At 41.7% G+C, this 14,090-nt stretch overlaps 2 protein-coding genes across 2 annotated transcripts in view; one reads left to right on the top strand and one right to left on the bottom strand.

Annotated features, from left to right (window-relative positions):
* LOC112067754 (growth factor receptor-bound protein 2) overlaps positions 1 to 8,914 on the bottom strand; it is a 49,891-nt gene extending 40,977 nt beyond the window's left edge. Inside the window, exons 1-2 of the mRNA XM_024147754.2 lie at positions 8,642 to 8,914; positions 7,026 to 7,312 (exon numbers count right to left, since the gene is read on the bottom strand). Of these exons, the coding sequence (XP_024003522.1) occupies positions 7,026 to 7,103 (78 nt within the window). The 5' untranslated portion in view covers positions 7,104 to 7,312; positions 8,642 to 8,914. The remainder of the gene's footprint in view (positions 1 to 7,025; positions 7,313 to 8,641) is intronic.
* A 1,901-nt stretch (positions 8,915 to 10,815) lies between these two features.
* Positions 10,816 to 12,694, top strand: LOC112081329 (melanin-concentrating hormone receptor 1-like). The gene has a single exon (XM_024147727.2). The coding sequence runs from the start codon at positions 10,818 to 10,820 to the stop codon at positions 11,817 to 11,819; it is 1,002 nt and encodes a 333-aa protein (XP_024003495.2). The 5' UTR covers positions 10,816 to 10,817; the 3' UTR covers positions 11,820 to 12,694.
* The last annotated feature ends 1,396 nt before the right edge of the window (positions 12,695 to 14,090 follow it).

Below are 14,090 nucleotides of genomic sequence, written 5' to 3'. Positions count from 1 at the left end.
CACAATCTTAGGCATTATCGTATGTGCACTGCACATGTAGTAACTCTGCAATGGCATTTGCATTGCAGTCAATGAAAGGTATGCCTCACCAATACAYGCCCCCCCAAAAAACTTGCTAAACCAAAGCAGACGAAAATAGTCCATCACATGGAAGTTGGTGCGCTCAGCTTCATTTCATGGTTTAGCCTACATGCTAAACATGCAACGATGTGAGGCGCCTGTGGGCATTATGGGGGATGGAGAGAGAATATGGGCATGTTCTGTCCTGTCCCACAGAAAAGTAATCTGGAGGGGAGAACATTCAGACATGCGTCCTGCTATCAGTAGAGTGAGAAAGGGGGGGTAAGAAATTAAGAGTGATAGTTGGAGAAAGGGAGACTTGTCAAGTGAACGGACTACGGTTCCCCTCAAACCTGGTGGTGCCAGATGAGGTAGCCATCAACCAAGCACCGCCTCCCCATTTCAGATTCTGTAGCCCCTCTACTTCTGTGAACGACTCTGAAGGGAAAACCTCAGTGAGTGACATTGGCAAGTCACTGCTACTCCAGAAAAACTGCTGTTCTGGGGGGTGTTGCTCTAAATAGGCCGACCATCCCCTCTCCGAAAGTGGAGCTTGCTCGGCACTGTTCTGTTAATGACCCCTCTTTCCCAGTCAGTTCACCCCCTGCACTCATTCACAAAAAACAAAGGCAATTATGATGAAAGGGTAATAAATCCATTTGAATTYAATCACTTTTTGACAGCACACCTTTTGTTTAAACAAAACCTTCCATACATATTTGCCTGTTGTTAGAAAGTTAATTTTTGGACATGAATGCAAAAACATTCAACAGATAAACGTGCTCAAARTTCACCTATTTTGTATACCTGGCCATACTATGAAACATCAATGTCTTCAACACTGGAAAAGATAAACAGTTGAGATTAATATAATTTTAAAAGTTGACAAACAGGGTTGTCCACCTATTATATAAATTTGTGATTTTTTTTATAWWTTTTTYYYCCAACGTTGTCTTTTAATTTTAACCTTAAAACGTCAAGGACCTAAAAACGCATATTTTTGGTAGAACAGCCATCTTTTTGGTAGAAGTTAAAAGTTTGAAAAAGTTAAAATATCAATTGCAATGGTGTACCAGCTAAATTGCAGTGGTATGAAGGGATAGGTCCGTTCTATTAATTATATTTCTATAATTGAAATGAAACCCACCCTGTATCCAAGAGCATGTTGTGTCTCCGCCACACAGATATCCTCAGATATAAAATAGGGTCTAAGCCAGGGCTGCCCAACCCTCTTCCTGGAGATCTACTGTCCTATAGGTTCAGTCCAACCCTAATTTAGCTAGTTAAGGTCTTGTTGAGCAGCTAATAAGTAGAACCAGGTGTGTTAAATGACTGTCCTGTGGGATCTCTTGGAAGAGGGTTGGGCCTGGTCTAAGCTATAACATAAGCGAATATTTTTTTTAAATCTGAGTTTACGTTTTTTAGATAGGCATTAAAAAGTTAACAAATATTTAATTACACAACAAAAAATATAAACGCAACATGTAAAGTATTGGTCCCATGTATCGTGAGCGGAAATAAAAGATCCAAGAAATGTTCTRTGTGCAAATGTGCCGTTTTGTCACACAACACAGTGCCACAGATGTCTCAAGTTGAGGGAGCGTGCAATTGGCATGCTGACTGCAGGAATGTCCACCAGAGCTGTTGCCAGAGWATTGAATGTTAATTTCTCTACCATAAACCGCCTCCAACATTGTTTTAGAGTACTTGGCAGTACATCCAACYGGCCTCACAACCGCAGACCGAGCAATTTGCGCTTGTCAACATTGTGAACAGAGTGCCCCATGGTGRATTATGGTATGGGCAGGCATTAGCTACAGACAAGTGTTAATAGCTACAGACAACGAACACTATTGCATTTTATCCATGGCAATTTGAACGCACAGAGATACCATGACGAGATCCTGAGGCTCACTGTTGTGCAAAAACCTAATGTTTCAGCTTGATAATGCACAGCCGCATGTTGCAAGGATCTGTACACAATTCCTGGAAGCTGAAAATGTCCCAACTCTTCCCTGGCCTGCATACTCACGAGACATGCCACCCATTGAGCATGTTTGGGATGCTATGGATTGATGTGTATGACAGCGTGTTCCAGTTCCCGHCAATATCCAGCAACTTCACATAGCCATTGAAGAGGAGAGGAACAAAATTCCACAGGCCTGATCAACTCTCTGCAAAGGAGAGGTGTCGCACTGCATGAGGCAAATGGTGGTCTGATCCACACCTATCTTTATTTAAGGTGTCTGTGACCAACTGATGCATATCTGTATTTCCAGTTATGTGAAATCCATAGATTAGGGCCTAATTTATTTATTTCAATTGAGTGGTTTCAGTAAAATCGTAGAAATTGTTGCATTTATATTTAGTATTCTTTTTTTAATTATAAAATAGTTTGACAACCCTGTTTATAGGTTTTTATTGTCACATACACTGGACAGGTGCAGTGAAATGTGTTGTTTTACAGGGTCAGTCATAGTAGTACGCCACCCCTGGAGATTTTAAAATATCAAACTCAACTGCTTATCTTTTCCAGTAATGAAGACATGGATGTCTCATGGTGGGGTATGCAAAATGGCCAAACATGTATGGAAAATGTTGTTTAAAAAAAAAAGGGATGCTGTCAACGTGACTGAATTCAAATGGGATTCACCCGTAAGTGAGAAGCACCAATCATTCTACTGAGGACCCCCTGGTGATTCCTAGAAATTGAATCCAAAACATGTCAGCCAAAGCACAAAAGCAGCACACAGAGAAAGGATTATGAGATGCAAGGTTCCAGGGACAAAGCAGGAGGGGCTAGCCAAATGCACTTACTTAAAGCGATTCTCTAGGACAATGAACCCTAGACCTCCCCATGCTCTGGTAGTGCTTACTCCTTTCACATTCAAACTCATGCCTCTGCAAGGTAGACAGGCTAACAATGTCCTTCTCCGTGTTGAGGATCTGATGTGATCAAGAGCTAAAAATTGATTTGGAAGGGTAAAGAACAGACTGTCTGAATTGCCCAATCAACAAACATTTCACTCTGGGTAGCTTGCTGTCTACTTCTAGAAGTTAACTTCTTTCAGAGTAACACTAACAATTCTGGCTGTGAAAAATTAGATCACTTTTTCCTTCTGATATGCAAATTTAATAGGAACCCTTATATGTAGCTCTACTTTCTATGCCCTCTCTCCCCCAGAGCCCCCTGATGAGATATGGCCTCTTCAAAACCCCATAGCGAACCACGTACGAAGACAAAAAAAACAGGCCAAAATGGATTCATATATTGCCACATATATTGCTAAAAAGCAAAGTTGACTGCACCTAGTCTGCATACAATCCTTTTCATATTTATAAGTAACCATATTCAAGAGGCATCAGAGAACTCCTCAAGATCTTACTGACACATACGAAGGGCTGGATGAAGGGAGGCAGAATGGACAAGGCCATTTAAACATTTCTACCACAGATATAATGAGACGTGTTCTCATATGGCAGGACCTACTTATTACAAAGTTAGCACTTAGATGAGGGCTGAAATTAAAATGTTGGGGGGAGAATCTTTCAAGTACATGGTTTTTAGATGCCCATGCAATCAAAATTAATTCTGTTACTTCGCTCACACCAGTATTCCACCGGTATTTCTCTGATCTCTGTCGATGATGGTGCCGAGGCCATGTGGGCACGCCTGTGGCTTAAGCCTGTGGCTTAAGCAACTCCTGCAGGAATTTTAGAGTATCGCTGTGCTGCAGGCTTTGCGTTCTGCCATCAAGCTGCTCGCCGCCTCGCCCTCGCTCTCTGATAAATATTTAAGCAGAGCTCGGTGCTGCTGGGGGCTTGGGCGAGGGGGCGTCGGATCACAGGGGCCCAGCACCACGCTGGCATCTGAGGCTAGGAGGGACGGGAGTATATCTCTGGCTAGCCTACTCCTTGTCACCCCAGCGTTGGGCCTGTCCTAAAGCTACAGAGGGTACTGCATATGGCTCAGTACATCACTGGGGCCAAGCTTCCTGCCATTCAGGACCTAAATACTAGGCATGTCAGAGGAAGGCCTAAAAAAAATTGTCAAAGACTCCAGTCACCCAAGTCATAGACTKTTCTCTCTGCTACTGCACGGCAAGAGGTTCCGGAACATCAAGTTTAGGTCCAAAAGGCTCCTTAACAGCTTCTACCCTCAAGCCATAAGACTGCTGAACATTTGATCAAATGGCCACCCAGACAATTTACATTGACACCCCMRMGCTTTTACACTGCTGCTACTCGCTGTTTATTATCTATGCATGGTCACTTTACCCCTACCTACATGTACAAATTACCTCGACTAACCTGTAACCCTGCACATTGACCCGGTAACGGCACCCCTTGTAGATAGCCTCATAGTTGTTTTGTGTTACTTTCATTTCATTTTTTTGCTTTAGTTTATTTAGTAAATATTTTATTAACTCTATTTATTGAACTGCATTGTAGGTTAAGGGCTTGTAGGTAAGCATTTCACAGTAAGGTGTAACTCTTTGTTCGTGTCACACTGCTTTGCTTTATCTTGGCCAGGTCGCAGTTGTAAATGAGAACTTGTTCTCAACTGGCCTASCTGGTTAATTCTTGACGCACGGATCCCTTTAGCGGGATCATTTATCAACAACCGCTGAATTGCAGAGCACAAAATTCAAAAAGAATTGCTAAAAATATTTATATTCATGAAATCACAAGTGCAATATAGCAAAACACAGCGTAGCTTGTTGTTAATCGTGTCAGATTTTGAAAATATGCTTTACAGCGAAAGCAATCCAAGCTTTTGTGTGAGTTTATCGATCACTAGACAAAACATTACAAACACATAGCAGCAATGTAGATTGGTCACAAAAGTCAGAAAAGCAATACAATTAATTGCTTACCTTTGATGATCTTCGGATGTTTGCACTCACGAGACTCCCAGTTACACAATAAATGTTCCTTTTGTTCGATAAAGATTATTTTTATATCAAAAATGTTTTGTTTGGTACGTTATGTTCAGTATTCCACCGCCTTAGGCAGGTCATCAAAGGTTGACGAAAATTCCAAATAGTATCCGTAAAGTTCGTAGAGACGTTTTAATAATCAATCCTCAGGTTGTTTTTAACATAAATAATCGATAATATTTCAACCGGACTGTAAACTATTCAATACAAGAGAGAAAGAAAATGTCTAGCTACCAGTGTCACGCACATTAAATAATGGAAGGACATTCAGCTATCCACTGACGCGATTTGATAAATCTCGCTCATTTTTCTGAATAAAAGCTTGAAACTATGTCTAAAGACTGTTCACACCCTGAGGAAGCCATAGGAAAAGGAATCTGGTTGATATCACTTTAAATGGACGAAAGGCACTTCTGGGTTGGATTTCCTCAAGTTTTCGCCTGCAAAATCAGTTCTGTTATACTCAGACAATATTTTGACAGTTTTGGAAACCTTAGAGTGTTTTCTATCCTACTCTGTTAATTATATGCATATTCTAGCACCTGGACCTGAGAAATAGGCAGCTTACATTGGGAATGTTATTTTTCCAAACATAAAAAATTCTGCCCCCTAGCTTCAAGAGGTTAAAAAAAGGTGGGGGAAAAAAGGTCTACACTTATATTCGGCATATGTGACAAATAACATTAGATTTTAAATGTTGAAATATTGTGTTTCTGTGGTTATAGGGGTCTTGTGTAAGAGACCACTGTGCTTAACTAGCTTTAAACATKACTTAACTATGCTTTAAAAATGAGATAGTCAAGAACATATTTTCTGAGTGTGACTCATGTTGAAGAGGCTGGGTGGGTTTTAAAAATAAGTGGGAGATGACTACTGATACTGTTTCAACAGCAGAGTCCTCTCCCAACTGCATGAGAGGCAGGTGGGTACCTGTTGCCTGTCAACACACACCGCTATTATAGTGTAAGAACAGGGACGGTCTGCACTGGTGTGTTATGTTCATCAAGTGTCCCAGAGGGGAAWAYATCTCTGTTGACATTCATCCATGACATTAATACACAAATAGTGCATGAGGAATTCTGATGGGGTGTACGGACTGCTAATAGCCACAAAACACTACAGAATGCCACAAATAGTTCAACGGATTTAAAGTGTACAGAATCTTACAAACATGTAGTTGCTAGCAAGAGAGAGGTTTAGCTCCATTTGCCACACACACACAATCGTTTGAAACGGAAATCAGATAAAACATATGATAGCTGGTGTGCTTAGGCGGTAAATTTACCCCCTCTTTACTTAAAACCCATTGACATTCAGAGGGATTATGATGATTACATTTAAATCCCAGAGCACTTGCATATAATTTTTTGCTCCTAATATCTTGCAGTCCCATGATGATCAAGCTCTGAAAATGGACTGAGCTCTTTTCAGGGAGCATGAGAGTGAGGCTTCTTACTCAAGTAAGATGGCTGTCTGAAGTGATCCATTGGCCCCAGGTTGTCAGATTAGAGAAATTGCAGGATTGGCATTTCAATACAGTGAAATAAACCCATCCACAAAGCCCCTGTGCTCCCTGCGTGGAGCCAAATCACTCTACTAGGCCTAAACCTTGTATTGAACGTACTGTGATGTTGGCTTATTCATTGAATAAGGTGTAGCTTTAGATACCGATACTATACTGTGTGTGAAGAAAGGGCTGAGGAAAGAAAGTGCAAAGAGGAACATTGCAGAAGGCAACAACTCTGACAAATAAACTGTTGTCTAGTAAATAACTGCAACACATGACAAACATTTTATTGTAGCTGGTTTGCAATAGAAAAACATGTTTGTGTAATTCAAACGTAATTTTTCTTGACAATTGAGGGGCATATGATCTCAGAACACCAATTTGATGTGCCGGTAAAAATATAAGTAGATTAACAACCTTCGATCAGGTGAATTATACAATCCTTTAAAGCAGATAACTAGCMGTTACCAAGCCTTGCAATTAATTAATTTGAAGACAAAAAAATGCACTCATCCTACCTTTAGAACTTCCCCACGTTTAAAACTTAACTCGTCGTCAGCAGTGGCTTTGAAATCGTATTTAGCAATGGCCTCCATGGTACTGGTTGTTGGATAACCGTGGGTTTAGGGTACTTGTTAGGGTGAATGCTGTTTTATTCCCTGTCGTTGATGTGTGGAGACCAGCAGTGTCAAAATAAAAACACAGTTCGAGAATTCCGTGATCGGTTGCTTGCTCCGAGTCGCTCCTCCCGTCTATGACCCGTTCCTTTAGGGCTGGATCCTCACATAAAGCTCACAGAAGGTATCTGCAAAAAATGGAGAAACATGCCACAAATTAATATCTAGCGTCTCTGTTTATGCCTGGATGTTCTGTCGGTCAACCACTGTATGATGATGGGACTGAAATTGACAGATGTTCTTCTAAAAAGAGATGAAGACAGATAGTTGACATCTCTCGGGTGTGCACTTGACACATTTGATACTGATAAGAAACAAACCAAACGGCAGTGAGATGGGTGGAGCTCGTTTTGCATGGCTGGTGCCCCGGGTGGACGGAGTATATTAATTTTAGACCATTCCATTAGTCCTTAAGTGAAATCTCAACCCACCAGGAGCACCTGGCAATGCAAAACGAACTGTACCAATGTCAGAATTAAATCCACACTAGTGGTTGGCCAAGATTTGACAATTGACAGGCCATTGTTGGGTCAAGAAATGGGGGAGCGCTAAAGTCTGTAGCTACTTGTTGTAGTGCAACTATCCTCATACGAAGTGGTTTACTAGCCCTCCAATCAGATTCGTTGTTTACTAAACATTTCTTAGCCTACTTGTTACACACACACACACAACAATCAAAACCCGCATTGGAATACAGTATACCATTTCTGCATCAATTCGATACTTTCCGCTACGTAGGTCACTACTAGTTACCCAGGCTTACTTACCAACCATGCGAAGTACGTTATATTAAGTGACTAGCTAGCTAGTTGGTGAACAACATCTTTCTAGGTTATTATTTGACCATACACGTTATTGGGAGGCTTTCTGGCAACTCTCGTTATCAGTTTGTTTCCATCTGTGACAGAGCTTCCACTTGTAGGCAAGTCAGTTAACTTAGTTARCTAACTAACGTTAGGTACCCACATTAGGGCCAGTGATATTGCCAATTCTACTAAATTTGCGCTAAAGTGTTACAGTAGCTAAATTCACTTCTTTTGGTTGTAATGTGAAACACCGTTTCCAGCTGTTTTGAATTAGAGTTATGAGCCAGTTCAAACGCTAGATATCTGAAAGCGGAAGCTAACGTTAGCTAGCAACTAGCCAAAACGAAAAAGCTAGCCGGTTATTTAGTTAGTTACTAACGTTAGTAACAACAAACACACATACAAAACACCAACCTATTTAACTAACAGTTATTTGTTTAATATCCAGGTTAAATGTTTGTGTGCAGTTCTGCATGTGAATTCGTCGTTTCTAGGAAAAACTGCATGGCAAGCAGGTAGGCCTATTAGCTAGYTACAGTACTATAGCTAACCAAAGCAAAAAACGAAGAAAATACTTTCGTATGCTAGCGGGTACTGTAGCTGGCTGGCTAGCCCTTGCTTAGTATTCAGTAGAACGAGACAAAAACTCACCCGCCAGTTTAGCTGTGAAATGTAAACTTCTTGCTTGATCAAATGTCCTTATTGTTTAGAATCAACACTTTATAGTTTTGTTAGTGGAGGTAAATGTACAAAATCCGTCCGTTTTTGCTTAAACCCGAACTAGCCAGCGACGTTTATTTCCGCTTCCTTCCAGATGCTGCTGCTGCTTCGGCTCCTGCCTCGCGCTGTGAGCAGGGTGTCTGACCAGCCCAAGGGTCTCGCCTGCGATCCACTGGACCATCTATCGCGATACTTTCACCTGACAGCTAGCTGCATAAATCTCTGTGGTTGCATTGCTCGTTTAATTTATTTTGTTTAAGTACAGCGAAAATATATGTATCTCTGTCTGTCACATAACTTTGGTATGCCTGATGCAGCAATAGGCAATATAGATTAAAGTGTTGTTGTACTTTTTAAAACACATTTCTGTTACATAGCTAATTAGATGGTGAAAACATAGGAAAGTGCGTCACCTAGTGGCATATGGTGTCCACTACGGTCTACACACGAAATAATAATGCTTACACCCTGGTGTCAAGGGACGAAAGGCAAGGAAATGAATGATTGGAATACAAATAGCTACATTTAGAAGTATTGTCAATGTCCCCCTATCCTTGTGGCACGTTTTTTGTTCTCAGTTGTTGTCAATCCAACAAACAGTGCCATCACAAACGGGCATCAATCTTGACAGTGGCACTGTGTTACTTGTGCACCTAGGCACGTACAAACTGGTATCACACATAGCCTATTATTGCTACGATGTAAAATCAGTTGTTACTACGTGTCTCTATGTACCCCTCCTCTTTTTCTCTACCATATAGGGCAAGATGCGAAGCCACCATATGAAATGTTGGCAAGGCACATCACTGTAAACCTCACAGGCTCTCTTTCAAGAAGTATTCTTGTGTGAGGGAGTGCTTTGATTAGCAACACTACTGGTGTAAAGATAGAAGAAGACCAATTGGATTTTGAGGAGAGGCTACAGAAATAGAAGCAGGAAAAGGTCAGTTTGTACAAATTCACCCCGTCTCCACTGAATTACTTTGATTGATTGATTCATTGATGTACTAGAATAATTGGAGCCTGGTTCATCACCAATAATTACAGTGCACAGAATAGACAAGGGCGCCCGTGCCTTTCTTTGGGTCTAAGATGTTTACAATTCGGGTTGTAAAGAATGTTGAGTAGTTACAAATGTTTCACCTGAGAAGTATTATTATTATTATTTTGCATTGTTTTATATTTTTGAGACTGTGATGAGGACAAGGAATTTCCCGAATATATTTTGATGTCATTACAACAATTCTTGCCACTATGAAATAATAAATTTCACCATTCGACTGCATCTATTTGAGCATGAAGTGGGTTTTATTGACAGTAGCCAAGCAGTACAATAATAGTATAGCCTACCGATGACAGAATATATATTTCTATAGTCTACTCTGATGGTAATTAGGCCTACGTTATTTGCCTGTTTTCACATAATTCTTCATTCAGAGCYCATCCTTTTGTTGAGCTTTGTCTAACTTCGAAATGGACTTCGAAAATGTATCGAATGAGAACTGGTCTCAGACGTCTCTCCCATCATACAACTCATCTGAAAGTCCAGCAGGTAGCCTGTGATTTTCCTGATTTCATGCATGAATGTTATAATGTAAAATCAATGTTAATGAATTCAATGTTATCCTGGGAATTTAGTCCTATGACTTTTACTTTACATTTTAATGAAATTATTAAATGTAAACGTGTGGTTTAATTAAACAACAAGGCCCGAGGTGTGGTATGTGGCCAAATACTACAAACCCCCAAGGTGCCTTATTGCTATTTAAAACTGGTTACCAACGTAATTAAAACAGCAAAAATACATGTTCTGTCCTTCCCCTGGGATACCATCTGATATACAACTGCATTCAGGGCTTGAACCACCCAGTTTATAATTAGCAATGAATATCAGCACCACATTAGTTGACAGCTCCCATCTCTGAGGATTAGTTTGGAGTCTTTGATCTTTGTGATGTAGCAGCCAGGAGTGACATTATACTGTTAGTAAAAATCAAGACTTACTGTATGCAAGCAAACACCTGTCTGAATGACACTGCAACATGAGACTCAATGTMATTTTCCTGTCATACTTACAGAAAATGATGTGCCCTACCACAGCGTCCTAATGCCCAGCATTTTCGGTGTCATCTGCTTCTTTGGGATTATTGGCAACTGCATTGTCATCTACACCATTGTGAAGAAGACCAAGTTCCGAGCCCAGCAGACAGTGCCGGACATCTTCATCTTCAGCTTGTCTTTAGTGGACCTCCTCTTCCTCCTGGGCATGCCCTTCCTCATCCACCAGCTCCTGGGCAACGGTTCCTGGTGCTTTGGTGACATCATGTGCACGGTCATAACCGCCCTGGACTCCAACAGCCAGATAGTGAGCACCTACATCCTCACCGTCATGACTCTGGACCGCTACCTGGCCACGGTCCATCCCATCCGCTTCAACCATGTGCGCACACCCTGCGTGGCGGGGGCTGCGGTGGGTCTGGTGTGGGTGCTCTCCCTTGTCTCCATCACTCCCGTGTGGATGTATGCTGGCCTTATGCCCCGAGGGGACGGCTCAGTGGGCTGTGCCCTCCTGCTGCCCAATCCAGCCACTGACACCTACTGGTTTACCCTCTACCAGTTTGTGCTGGCCTTCGCCCTGCCTCTGGTCATCATCTGCGTGGTGTTCTTCAAGATCCTCCAGAACATGTCTGCCACAGTGGCCCCCCTACCCCAACGCAGCTTGAGAGTACGTACACGTAATGTGACCCGTATGGCTGTGGCTATATGCCTGGCCTTCTTCATCTGCTGGGCTCCGTACTACATCCTGCAGCTGGCCCACCTGGGGGTTCAGAGGCCCAGCTTTGCCTTCCTCTATGTCTACAACATTGCCATCAGCATGGGTTACGCTAACAGCTGCGTCAACCCATACCTCTACATCGTGCTGAGTGAGACCTTTAAGAGGCAGTTCATTGTGGCCATCCGGCCGAACAATCGGGTCTTCAGGTTGAACTCTGTCATGGCTGACGGCAGTGTGAGTCTGAGACCGGCCCCAGAGTGTAATCATCAGTCTCAGTCCTCCAGAGACCTACTAGTACACAACATGCTGCCTGTCACTGTGGCTGTGCACTGAGTCAGGAGCCCTAGCCCAGCACCATCCCTCAGCCCTAGTTCCATGAATCTGGGCTCTCTCTCAGCTCAGCTGGAAGTGGTGCCCCCTTCAGACAGTCATGCTCCCAATGTGTATGACAGGGTTAACGTGCAATGTATCTAGTATGCTGAGTGTGTACAGTATCTATTTTGTACACAGCAGTACTGTGTTTATAAGACACTTTTCCCGACAGGGACATTCAACTTCATCCTATTAATCCTATCCTATCATGCTCCCATGAAGGAACTGTGAATACAGGGACTTTGTACTAGTATTCAGTTGGCAATTGAACTGCAGGCTATTAGTAACAATGTGAACTTTTATAAAAGGATGCCAGCCCACAGTTATCAATAACACTATTTTGCAGTTCTGTTTCAAGTGGTAACAATTTGTATTTCGTTTTCTTTGATAATAATCACATTTGACAGATTTCCACTGCAGTTCAATGTGTTAAAACAGGTTTCTGTGTAGATATGTGATATTCTATGATTCTGCCATCGGTCCGTCCAGTCAATGATCTGAGATGCAGGGAAATCACACCTTGTCGTAATGTAATCTATGTCTATACTGGAACCTGTGTGATGACTGTGATCATTGAGAAATTTGTGACATATTGATGTATTATTGTGGGCTATCTTTGAATGGGATTTTGACGTCAACTAATATGTTGTCCTTAGTCATTTTGTAATATTGAATATGTGCAGCCCATCTATTACCATGTTATGTATGTGATCACCAAGGAAACCTCTATGTTGTTATCTTTGGGAAAATAATAATGTTCTGATGCACCATACAGTGTTGAATGACTGCAATTTATCCAAAGGGATTTCTAGATGTTACAATAAAGAATTAAAGCATGAGACGTAAGAAACCCCCAGTGCAATACAGTAGCAGCAGAACTGTCTGTGCTAGAGTGCATTTTGTGTATTTGTGAAGAGCTCTTATTCTCAGAGAAGGGGAAGCACACATAAAAGAGGAAAAAGCATTCTGTCCAAACAAAGCAATATTTTACCTGATGGCTGCTGTAGAAGAGAGGCAGGTTATCTGCTGGTAATCTTGGAAAAGGGTAAAGTTATCACTGGGCTGGAAATTAACCATTTGTAGGGTAGTAATGGCTTGCTACCAAGGAGGAAAATGCAATATTGAACTCTGCTGCTCTCAAACCCAGACACCCATACATTACTATTGTTATTACATTCCCAGGAAAATTGGATTCCCTTCCAACACTGTCCAGAAATAAAGTATATGAATTGGTGTTCAATCAAATAAATGTAGTACTAATTTGACAATACTGTGCACTTGTATGTATGTGTGAGGAGTAAAATGAAGGTAAAGCAAATCAAAATACGAAGGGAATCCAATTTTTGACCGCGCTTTACCAACTCATTAGTGGTATTAAAAAGGATCCTGGTTCACTTCTCATTTATGGAACCACAACACTGCACCAGGGTACAAATGAATTAATAATGCACATCAAGTATTTCATTTCACTCAGTAACTCAAAATGGCCATGACCAAAGGAAAAACCCAGATGAAAGCAATATCCTACTGCAATGTACACAAGTGCTTTTGGAATTAAGAGCTGTCCTAGTATAGGCTGCAGAAATAGTGATAACAACTGGGGGATTCTCATACAAGTTCAGCACTCTATATAAAGGGAAAGGGAAAGGGGGATACCTAGTCAGTTGTACAACTGAATGCCTTAAACTGAAATGTGTCTTCCGCATTTAACCCAACCCCTCTGAATCAGAGAGGTGCGGGGGGCTGCCTTAATCGACATCCACGTCTTCGGTGCCCGGGGAACAGTGGGTTAACTGCTTTTCTCAGGGGCAGAACGACAGATTTGTACCTTGTCAGCTCAGGGATTCAAACATAGTAGAACTTCCAGTGTATGTAAAAATAATATATTTACAATATTAGTATCATGGATCTTTCCTTTTGGCATTATCATTATGTAATATGTAAACGATAAAGTAGTGTGTGTGTAGTGCATGCACTATTAGGCAGGCACAGATACTAACCGAGGCATCTGTTGACTGTTCCTGTGGTAATGGATTTGGGATGGTGTTCTTTTTTTTTTTTTACCCCTTTTTTCACCCCAATTTCGTGGTATCCAATTGGTAGTAGTTACAGTCTTGTCTCATCGCTGCAACTCCCGTACGGACTCGGGAGAGGCGAAGGTCGAGAGCCATGCGTCCTCCGAAACACAACCCAACCTAGCTGCACTGCTTCTTGACACAATGCACATCCAAC

The sequence above is a fragment of the Salvelinus sp. IW2-2015 genome, linkage group LG20, assembly GCF_002910315.2.
Source record: "Salvelinus sp. IW2-2015 linkage group LG20, ASM291031v2, whole genome shotgun sequence".
Classification (NCBI taxonomy): Eukaryota; Metazoa; Chordata; class Actinopteri; order Salmoniformes; family Salmonidae; genus Salvelinus; species Salvelinus sp. IW2-2015.
Note: the sequence above shows the minus strand (reverse complement) of the source record. Positions and strands in the feature narration are given on the sequence as shown.

Bases quoted from the DNA above. Each gene is read 5' to 3' on its own strand.
- LOC112081329 (XM_024147727.2), top strand. From the start codon at position 10,818: ATGCCCAGCATTTTCGGTGTCATCTGCTTCTTTGGGATTATTGGCAAC.